Source organism: Martes martes (assembly GCF_963455335.1).
Source record: "Martes martes genome assembly, chromosome: 1".
Lineage (NCBI taxonomy): Eukaryota > Metazoa > Chordata > Mammalia > Carnivora > Mustelidae > Martes > Martes martes.
In genome coordinates, this window is record NC_137888.1 from 207,130,644 (window position 1) to 207,142,733 (window position 12,090).

Below are 12,090 nucleotides of genomic sequence, written 5' to 3' on the forward strand. Positions count from 1 at the left end.
AAGATCTATTTTTAATTTCCTGAGGAATCTCCACACTGTTCTCCAAAGTGGCTGCACCAGTTTGCATTCCCACCAACAGTGGAAGAGGGTTCCCCTTTCTCCACATCCTCTCCAACACACGTTGTTTCCTGTCTTGCTAATTTTGGCCAATCAAAATTCCACCAGTATTTTTCAAAGAGCTGGAGCAAATAATACTAAAATTCGTATGGAATCAGAAGAGACCCCGAATTGCTAAGGAAATGTTGAAAAACAAAAATAAAACTGATGGCATCACGTTACCTGATTTCAAGCTTTACTACAAAGCTGTGATCACCAAGACAGCATGGTACTGGCATAAAAACAGACACATGGACCAGTGGAACAGAGTAGAGAGCCCAGATATGGACCCTCAACTCTATGGTCAAATAATCTTTGACAAAACACGAAAAAATATCCAGTGGAAAAAAGACAGTCTCTTCAATAAATGGTGCTGGGAAAACTGGACAGCTATATGTAGAAGAATGAAACTTGACCATTCTCTTACACCGTACACAAAGATAAACTCGAAATGGATAAAAGACCTCAACGTGAGACAGGAATCCATCAGAATCCTCGAGGAGAACATAGGGAGTAACCTCTTTGATATCAGCCACAGCAACTTCTTTCAAGATATGTCTCCAAAGGCGAAGGAAACAAAGGCAAAGATGAACTTCTGGGACTTCATCAAGATAAAAAGCTTCTGCACAGCAAAAGAAACAGTCATCAAAACAAAGAGGCAACCCACGGAATGGGAGAAGATATTTGCAAATGACAGTACAGATAAAAGGTTGATATCCAGGATCTATAAAGAACTCCTCAAACTCAACACACACAAAACAGATAATCATATTAAAAAATGGGCAGAAGATATGAACAGACACTTCTCCAATGAAGACATACAAATGGCTACCAGACACATGAAAAAATGTTCATCATCACTAGCCATCAGGGAGATTCAAATCAAAACCACTTTGAATGATTTTTTATATTGCCAGGACAGTTTGATGGTAACCAGACAGCCATTCCAAGCAATAGTGATGGGAAACCAAGATTTCCATCTGCAAAAACTTGAAGGTGAACTTTCTGCCCATGATCTACAAACATGACTCCAAACGGATCACAGATCTAACCACAAGAAGTAACACTGTAAGTACATAGAAGGAAACACAATGGTACATCTTTATGATACTGGATTTGACCAAGATTTCCAGTATATAATATCAAGGACACGGGCAACCAGAGAAAAAATTACTTCTGTAAGTTCAAACTATTTGTGCATTGAAAGGCACTATTTCCCAAGTGAAAAGGCAACCCACAAAGAAAAAATTGGCAAACCACATACTTGATGACAAATTAATATCCAAAACATGTACAAAAATTCAATAGCAGAAGACCCAAACAATTCATCTTTTAACTTTATTTTATTCTTTTTTTATTATGGTAAAGCAGATATCATAAAATTTACATCTTAACCATCTTTAAGTGTACAGCCCAGGAATATTAACAACAGAGCTCTAGAACTTTTCCATCTTGCAGAGCTGAAATTCTGTCCACATTGAACAATTCCCATTCCCCCTCCCCTTGGTTTCAGATAACCACTGTTCTAGTTTCTATTTCTAAGAGTGGTGACTTTAGAGACTTCATATACATGAAATCATGTAATTATGTGTCTTGTCTGCCTTTCTTAATTTTTTTTATTTCTCTTCAGTGCACCACAATTCATTGTTTATGTACCACACCCAGTGTTCCATGCAATACCTGCCTTCCATAATACCTACCACTAGGCTCACCCAACCTCACACCCTCCGCCCCTTCAAAACCCTCAGATTGTTTTTCAGAGTCCATAGTCTCTCATGGACTCTCTGTCTCTCATGTATGTCTCCCCCTCCAATTTCCCCCAACTCCCTTCTCCTCTCCATCTCCCCATGTCCTCCATGTTATTCCTTATGCTCCACAAATAAGCAAAACCATATGATCATTGACTCTCTCGGCTTGACATATCACTCAGCATAATCTCTCCAGTCCCGTCCATGTTGATACAAAAGATGGGTATTCGTCCTTTCTGATGGAGGCATAATACGCCATAGTGTAGATGGACCACATCTTCCTTATCCATTCTTCTGTTGAAGGGCATCTTGGTTCTTTCCACAGTTTGGCGACCGTGGCCATTGCTGCTATAAACATTGGGGTACAGATGGCCCTTCTTTTCACTACATCTGTATCTTTGGGGTAAATACCCAGTAGTGCAATTGCAGGGTCATAGGGAAGCTCTATTTTTAATTTCCTGAGGAATCTCCACACTGTTTTCCAAAGTGGCTGCACCAGTTTGCATTCCCACCAACAGTGGAAGAGGGTTCCCCTTTCTCCACATCCTCTCCAACACACATTACTTACTCTCTTGCTAATTTTGGCCATTCTAACTGGTGTAAGGTGGTATCTCATTGTGGTTTTGATTTGAATCTCCCTGATGGTTAGTGATGATGAACATGTTTTCATGTGTCTGTTAGCCATCTGTATGTCTTCATTGGAGAAGGGTCTGTTCATGTCTTCTCTCCATTTTTTGATATGATTATCTGTTTTGTGTGTGTTGAGTTTGAGAAGTTCTTTATAGATCCTGGAAATCAACCTTTTGTCTGTACTGTCATTTGTGAATATCTTCTCCCATTCCATGGGTTGCCTCTTTGTTTTGTTGACTGTTTCTTTTGCTGTGCAGAAGCTTTTGATCTTGATGAAGTCCCAAAAGTTCACTTTTGGTTTTGTTTCCTTGGCCTTTGGAGACATGTCTTGAAAGAAGTTGCTGTGGCCGATGTCGAAGAGGATACTGCCTATGTTCCTCTTAGGATTCTGATGGATTCCTGTCTCACGTTGAGGACTTCCATCCATTTCGAGTTTATCTTTGTGTATGGTGTAAGAGAATGGTCGAGTTTCATTCTTCTACAAATAGCTCTCCAATTTTGCCAGCACCATTTACTGAAGAGACTGTCTTTTTTCCACTGTATATTTTTTTCCGCTTTGTCGAAGATTAGTTGACCATAATGTTGAGGGTCTATATCTGGGCTCTTTTCTCTTTTCCACTGTTTTTGTGCCAGTACCATGCTGTCTTGGAAAACCCAATATCAGGGGAAAAGAAGATATTAAGGTTCTGGTATTGACCTAAAACCTGTATACTTCACAGACACAACTTTTATTTTTAATTTGTTCCCCCATTCTTGTTCTTTTTAATTTTTTATAATTTTTTAACCTATTTACCATCACAATGAGAGGTCAATACAACAAATTCCATAATAATCTTTTAACTTGAATTTTTTCGATACATATACCTGTGGTTCTTTTTTGATTAACTATTTTTTTAATATTCATATAGAGATAAGCTTCAAGGTAATCTCCTTTCCCCGATCAATACTACCCTTATATATAAACCAGTTTTAGTCCCCCTTTATCTCGGGAAACTTGAGTCCTTTAACAAAGATATCAAGATACAGTCAGGAAGAGTCAAAATAACCTTCCTTGCCCACACTGAGGGTTTATAGCCACCCTCCCATCTTTTTCTTCTGTCAGTGTTTCTGTGTATTTGTTTTTGTTCTGGTAGTATATAAATCTTATACTTGGGGTTCATTTTGGCTGGGTTCTTTTTTTTCTTGTCATTTACTTTTGTCGGTCTTTTTGTTTGTCTGTTTTGGTTTGTATACTTTATAAATTTTACCGTTAGGGTCTTCTCTCCTTTTTTTCCCATATCTCTCTTTTTCTCTCTTTTTTCCTCTCTTTTTGGTGGGGACTCCCAATTGCTCAGAAGCGTTCCAGGGTGCACCTTGCCTGGATCACAGTTGATACATTCAGCTACACATCCGTTCAGCCATCTCTCACCAAAAGGACTAGGAGGAGGAATTTCCAAGAGAAGAAAAATTCAGAGAATGTGTCGTCTCCACCAGAGCTACTGGATACGGACAAAAACAGTATGTCAGGAAGGGAATTCAGGCTAACAATTAACCAGGCAATGGCTAGGTTGGAGAAAACCATTAATCACAACATGGAATTGATTAAGGCAGAAGTGAAAGCCACCAGGGATGATGTTAACAATGCTATCAATGAGTTCCAATCTAATCTAAATTCTCTAATAGCTGGGGTAACTGAGGCAGAAGATAGAATTAGTGATCTGGAGGACAAACTGATAGAGAAAAAGGATCAGGAGGAGGCCTAGAACAAACAGTTCAGGAGCCATGAAAACAGACTTAGGGAAATAAATGACACCGTGAAACATCCCAACATCAGAATTATTGGAATCCCTGAGGGGGAGGAGAAAGAAAGAAACTAGAGGATATCGTTGAACAAATTCTCCATGAAAATTTTCCCAGTCTGAGGAATGGAACCAGCGTTCGTGTCCTAGAGACAGAAAGGTCCCCTACCAAGGTTGTGGAATCTATAAAGACCTCCAGACACCTGATTTTGAAACTGATGAATCATAATTTTAGACAGGAGCTCTTGAAAGCAGCTAGGGGGAAGAGATACCTTCCACACAGAGTAACTCCCATCAGAATAACGCAGACCTGTCCACAGAAACTTGGCAAGCCAGAAAGGGCTGGCAAGATGTATTCAGGGCACTAAATGAAAAGAACATGAAGCCAAGAATACTTTATCCAGCTAGACTGATATTCAATATGGATGGAGAGAAAAAAAGCTTCCAAGACCAGCAAAGTGTAAAAGAGTATGTGACCACTTTTTTATTTAAACTTTATTTTATTTTTTCAGTGTTCCAAGATGCAATTTTTAAAACACAGTGCTTTTATTTAAATGCAAGTTAGTTAACATACAGGTAATATTAGTTTCAGGTGTACAACAGAGTGGTTCAACATTTCCATAATAAAATTTTTTAGTTTATTTTTTTTCAGTGTTCCAAGATTCATTGATTATGCACCACACCCAGCTCTCCACGCAGTAATGCCCTCCTTAATACCCAACACTACACTCTCCCAATGTCCCCTCCCCCGCCCCTCCAAAACCCTCAGGTTGTTTCCCAGAGCCCACAGTTTCTCACGGTTTGTCTCCCCCTCCGATACCCCCAAATCACTTCTCCCGTCCAACGTGCATTCCCACCAACAGTTTAAGAGAGTTCTCCTTTCCCACAACCTCTCCAACACTTGTTGTTTAGTGTCTTGCTAATTTTGGTCATTCTAACTGGTTTAAGGTGGTATCTCAATGTGATTTTGATTTGAATCTCCCTGAAGGCTAGTGATGATAAACATTTTTTTAATATTTTTATTAAATTTTTTTATTTATTTTCAGCGTAACAGTATTCATTGTTTTTTCACCACACCCAGTGCTCCATGCAATCTGTGCCCTCCCTAATACCCACCACCTGGTTCCCCCAACCTCCCACCCCCCGCCCCTTCAAAACCCTCAGGTTGTTTTTCAGAACCATGAGAGACTATGGACTCTGATAAACATTTTTTAATGTGTGTGTTAACCATTTGTATATCTTCATTGGAGAAGTGTCTGTTCATGTCTTCTGCCCATTTTTGACGTGATTACCTGTTTTGGGGGTATTGCGTTTGAGGAGTTCTTTATAGATCTTAGCTGTCAGCCTTTTGTTGGTAGTGTCATTTCAATTATCTTCTCCCATTGCGTGGGTGGCCTCTTTGTTTTGTTGACTGTTTTCTTTGCTGTGCATAAGCTTTTGATCTTCATGAAGTCCCAAAAGTTCATTTTCACTTTTATTTAACACAAAAGGCACTACCCCCAAACTACTAGAGCTCATACAGCAATTCAGTAATGTGCCAGGATACAAAATCAATGTACAGACATCAGTTCCTTTCTTATACACTAACAATGAAAGTCCAGAAAGGGAAATTAGAGATTTGATTCCATTTACTATAGCACCAAGAACTGTAAGATACCTGGGAATAAACCTAACCAAAGAGATAAAGTATCCATACTCAAGGAACTACAGAACAGTCATGAAAGAAATTGAAGAAGACACAAGAAGGTGGGAGACCTTTCCATGCTCATGGATTGGAAGAATAAATATTGTTAAAATGTCTATACTGTCTAAAGCAATCTATATTTTCAGTGCAATCCCAATCAAAATTTCACCAGCATTTTTCAAAGTGCTGGAACAAACAATCCTAAAATTTGTATGGAACCAGAAAAGACCTTGAATTTCTAAGGAAATGTTGAAAAAGAAAAACAAAACTGGGGGCATCGCGTTGCCTGATTTCAAGCTTTACTGCAGAACTGTGATCACCAAGACAGCATGGTACTGGCACAAAAAGAGACACATAGACCAGTGGAACAGAGTGGAGAGTCCAGATATGGACCCGCAACTCCATGATCAACTAATCTCGACAAAGCAGGAAAAATATCCAGTGGAAAAAGACAGTTTCTTCAGTAAATGGTGCTGGGAAATTGGACAACTATGTATAGAAGAATGAAGCTTCATCATTCTCTTACATCATACACACAGATAAACGCAAAATGGATGAAAGACTTCAACGTGAGGCAGGAATCTATCAAAATCCTAGGAGAGAACATAGACCATAACCGCTTCGACATCAGCCATAGCAGCTTCTTTCAAGACATGTTCTCCAAAAGCAAAGGAAACAAAAGCAAAAATGAACTTTGGGGACTTCATCAAGGTCAAAAGCTTCTGGACAGCAAAGGAAACAGTCAACAAAAAAAAAAAAAAGAGGCCACCCACAGAATGGGAGAAGATATTCACAAATGACACTAAAAAATAATTAAAAGAAAAAAGAAAGAACAACTGTTGGCAATGATTTGGTGTAAAAGAAACTCTCTTGCACTGTTGGTGGGAATGCAAACAGGTGAAGCCAATATGGAAAACAGTACGGAGGTTCCTCAAAAGTTAAAAATAGAACTACTTTATGATCCAGTAAACACACTTCTGGGTGGGTAACTACCCCCAAAATTCAAAAAAAAAAAACTTATTCAAAGGATTACATTTTTACAGCAGCATTATTTACAGTAGCTAAGACATAGAAGCAAACCAAGAATCCATTAACAAATGAATGGTTAAAGAAGATATCATATAATTATACATATAATAGAATATTACTCAGCCATAAAAAAGAATGAAATCTTCCCATTTGCAATGCATGGACAGAGCTACAGAATGTAATGCTAAGTGAAAGAAGTCACTCATAGAAAGACAAATACCATATGATTTCACTCATATGAAGAACTTAAGAAACAAAACAAATGAGCAAAGGAAAAAGAGAAAAACAAACTGGAAACAGACTCTTTACTCTAGAGAACAAACTGATGGTTACCAGAGGGGAAATGGGGGGGGCATGGGTGAAGTAGGTGATGGGGATTAAGGAGTGCACTTCCCCTGACCAACACTGGGTGATCTGTGGAAGTATTGAAAAACTATATTGTACACCTGAAACTAACGTTACACTGTATGTTAACTACACCAGAATCAAAACTTAAAATAACTTAAAAAATAAAATTAATGGTGGAAAAAAAAACAGGCAACGGACTCAAATAGATATTTCTCCAAAGAAGATATGGAATTGATACTTAACCCAAAAACGATGTGCAACATCATTAATTATTGGGGAAATGCAAACCAAAACCATAATATAATACCACTTCACACACACAAAGAGACACTTCTCCAAAGAAGATATAAAAGTCAATACTTAGTACATGAAAGATGGGTAATGTGACTATCTTTAGGGAAATGCAAACCAAAACCATAATATAACACCACATCACACACACTAGGATGGTTATTTTCAAAGCTAAAATAGAAAGTAAGAGTTGGTGAGGACATGGAGAAATTGGAACCTGGTGATGTTTTCTGATGAGAATTTTTAAAGTGGCACGGCTTCTGTGGGAAACTGTGTGCCAGTTCCTCAAAACTGACACATGGAATTATCATATGATCCAGTAGTTTCACCAGTGAGTATATGCCTACTTCTATGCCCCCTAGGAAATTGTAGCAGTGACTAGAACAGATATTTGGACACCACGTGTCATAAAGCTTTATTTCCAGTAGCCAAAATGTGGACACGACCCCAATCTCCATCAACAAAATCACAGATGAATAAAGCGTGGAGACCACAGACAGTGGAATATCATTTGTCATTCATTCTATTCTGTAAAAAGAATAGAATTCTGGCACAGGCTGCGACATGGGTGAACCTCACCAACATTATGCTAAGTGAAAGCAGCCAAACACAAAAGGACAAATAGTATACAGTTCCATCTATATGAGGCACCTACAGGACCCACTTTTAGAGAGAGAAGGTAAGATGTTGGGAGCCAGGGCCTGGTCAGAGGGGCAGTGGAGAGTTCGTGTTCCATGGGAACAAAAGGTTCAGTTTGAGATGATGAGAAAGTTCTGGAGATGGATAGGGGCTGTGGTTGCTCAATAGGGAGAAAGTCTTTGATGCCACATAACTGAATGCTTCAAAATGTTCAAAATAATAAATTTCATATATATTTTACCATGACAAAAAAGGGATGAAAAAGTTGGCATACTCTAAGAATGTTAATGCCATAAATAGCTTTATATGATGTAGAAGACAAGGGTGTTGTGATGTGATAAACCTATGTTATGTGATTCAACACCTCAATCCCAAAGTATACCCAAAATAAGGGTTCAGAGGTCATAAAATAAGGTCATTGAGAAATAACTTGGTGAGGCTGTAATGGCCTCCTTGACAAAGCTCTACAGAACTTCTCCCCTGTAGGATAGTTGCCATGAACATGCTCAAATTGAAATGGATTAGCCCTGTGGTCAGCCCATCCTGAACTGGGGGATGTCAACAGAAAATGTCAACAGCCCACAACCATCTGAGGTTTGATATTCATCGTTCATGTAAGAATTCATCATTCTCATCTAAATTGTGAGAGCCACAGGGATTTCTCAAAATGGAAAATTATTCATGGTGTCTCCATAAAACAAAAATGATGGGCAGCTTACTAAGGGCTCATCCAATTTGTGTAACTAAGGAAAACAAAACAAAACAAAAATCCCTCCAAAAATCATGAAGAAAAGAGTGACCGTATCACTGCACTGATAGGTCATAATCTCTATTTCACTCTCAGACCTGAGATCAATCACTGACCCAGATCTTCAATTGATGGAACCAGTTTCCCCTGAGTGAAGATTGTAAAACAGCAATAAATGCAATTCTTTTTCCTCCAAACCGAGCCCAAAGATGCTAAGGTGATGTTGCTGGCCAGGTTACTATGGCCCATTAGGACTGTGATTGGAACTAAAATTGGTAGCTTAAAATTGGGCAAGATAAGGGGCACCTGGATGGCACAGTCCGATAGGCAACTGACTCTTGATTTTGGCCTAGGTCATCATCTGAGGGTGGTGACATCAAGCTCTGCAAATGGCTCCACATTCAACATGGAGTCTGGTTGAGATTCTCTCCCTCTCCCTCTGCCCCCCCAACTCATGCTATTTCTATCTCTCTCTGAAATAAATAAAAAACAAATAAATATTTTAAGAAAACTTTTTAAAGAAAATAGACCACAACCAGACTCTTAAAAACAGAGAACAAACTAAGGGTTGCTGGAGAGGATATGGGGGGTGGATGCACTAAATTGGTGATTGGGATTGAGGAGGGCATTTGTTGTGATGAGCACTGGACGTTGTAAGTAAGTGATAAATTACTGAATTCTATTCCTGAACCTAACATTACACTATCTGTTAACTAGCTGGATTTTTTTTAAACTTCAAACTGAAAAAAATAAACTGAGAGTTTATTGTTATGTATGAAAAAATTAAAGACTGAATAGTGTAGAAAGATAAACTGTAGATCATGTTTCCAAGAACTGATACAAAAATCATGATCTGGGTCATCTAGGGTCTTGAGCCCTGTTACTCACATCTTTATCTTGAAACAAAGGATCCTTCTATGCAGAGCATTTCTTTCTGCTCAAGAGCTTTCTTAGTGCCAACTTTATGTCTCTGTTCCTCAGACCATAGATGAAGGGGTTCAGCATGGGTGTGACCACTGTGTACATCACTGAAGCTATGGCAGTTGTCCTAGAGTTTTCAGAAGCTGCAGAACTAAGATAGACCCCAAAGCCTGTACCAAAGAATAAAGAGACAACCAAGAGGTGAGACCCACACGTGGAAAATGCTTTATACTTGCCCCCAGAAGACGGAATTTTCAAAACAGAGGCTACAATTCTAGAGTAAGAGTGAAGGATACAGATGAGTGGAATAAAACCCAGAAGTCCACTTGTAACATAAATGGCCAGGTTATTGAAGAAGGTGTCAGAACAAGCAAGGTGGATCACCTGATTAAGTTCACAAAAAAAGTGAGGGATTTCTAACTGCGTACAAAAGGACAATTGCAAAACGAGTAAGTCATGTAATAGAGAGTCCAGAACACTCAACACCCAGCATGCCAGAAGCAGGCTGCCACAGAACATGGGGTTCATGATAACCATGTAGTGCAGTGGGTGACAGATGGCCGCAAACCGGTCATAGGCCATCACCGTCAAGAGAAAGTTGTCTAATCCCGCAAAAACCATGAAAAAATACATCTGACTGAGGCAGCCTGCATAGGTGATCACTTTGCTCTGTGTCTGGAGGTTCAGAAGCATCTTGGGGATGGTGGTGGAGGTGAAACAGATGTCTACAAAGGACAGGTTGGAGAGGAAGAAGTACATGGGTGTGTGGAGGCGGGAGTCTGTGACAATGGCCAGGATGATGAGCAGGTTCCCACTGAAGGTGAGCAGGTACATGGACAGGAACTGCCACAGGAGCAGTGGCTGCAGTTCTCCCTCCTCTGAAAGTCCCAGGAGGATAAATTCTGAAACAGCAGTTTGATTCCTTTGTTCCATGTAACTGCTGAAAACAGCTGGAGCAGAGACAAGAGCAAAATATAGGTCATGATCTCCTGGTGGTGAGTTCAAGCCCCACATTGGACTCTTTGAAGTGGCAGGAGCCTACTTCAAATTCTCTCATTTCCCCTCTACCCTCCCATGCTTGTCCTTTCTCTCTCTGTCTCTCTCTCTCTCTCTCCCAAAAATAAATGAATGAATGAATGAAAGAGAGAGAGAGAGAAAGAAAGAAATTCTGTTTTTTGCTTGGTGAAATTGGCTTTTCAACATGCTTAGTTCATTAATTCTTACACATTATCTACCAATCTAGAAAAATTAGCTAAGAATATCAAGGATCTCAAAAACTCCATATTTTTCATGATGCTGAAAATAATTGCAGTCCTAGTCCTGAATCAAAACATTTAACCAAAGCAATATTGTCCTTTATAAATTTCCTGAGACTTTTTTTGTTCATTTAACAAATATTTTAACCAATTTTCTTGTGGCAAGCATTGTTGAAAACATTATAAAGTAGTGATATGTGTTTGACCTTCACCAGATTGTGTCTAAGATATGTGTGTGTCAAAGAGAGCAATAAAATATTAACGAATGAGCAAATGATGTTTCAAGAGGTGGTTTTCAACTGTAAAATAAAAGAGTGATACCAAATTTATAGTTTTTGAGTTTCAATAAAATAATGGCTATAATATGTCTGTCATTGTTTGTAGTATTATCTCATAGATGTGATGAAAAGAAGATGACCAACATAGTTTCTAGTAAACACTTAATAATGAATGAAAAGATTCATCTGATTTTTTAAATTTATTTATTTAAATTTTGTCAGTTAACATACAGTACAATATTGGTTTCTGGAGTAGAACTCAGTGATTCATCACTTACATAAGACACTCAATGCTGATCCCAACAAGAGCCTTCCTTACTACCCATCACTAATCTAGCACATCCCCTCACCCCCCCACCCACCTGTCCTCCACCATTAAGACTCTTTTATGGCTTGTTTTTATCTCTCCTCTTTTTCTTTTCTCCCTTTCCATCGTTCAGTGACTTTCTTTCTTAAATTCTACAAATGAGGAGATCATATATTATTTATCTTTCTCTGACTGATTTATTTCACTTAGCATAATACACTCTAGTGCCATCCATATCATTGAAAATGGCAGTGATGGCCAAACTGTAGTCCAGATGTCCATCTACTGATGAATGGATAAAGAGGATGTGTTATATACATACAATAAAATATTATTC

The 12,090-nt window shown here is 38.8% G+C and overlaps 1 protein-coding gene across 1 annotated transcript; it reads right to left on the reverse strand.

Annotated features, from left to right (window-relative positions):
• Positions 1 to 9,906: 9,906 nt before the first annotated feature.
• On the reverse strand, positions 9,907 to 10,845 carry LOC308352836 (olfactory receptor 7A17-like; the record flags this gene model as incomplete). The annotated part of the gene is made up of 1 exon (XM_080819288.1): positions 9,907 to 10,845. One exon carries the CDS (start codon positions 10,843 to 10,845, stop codon positions 9,907 to 9,909), a length of 939 nt encoding a protein of 312 aa, XP_080675414.1.
• Between the last annotated feature and the right edge of the window lie 1,245 nt (positions 10,846 to 12,090).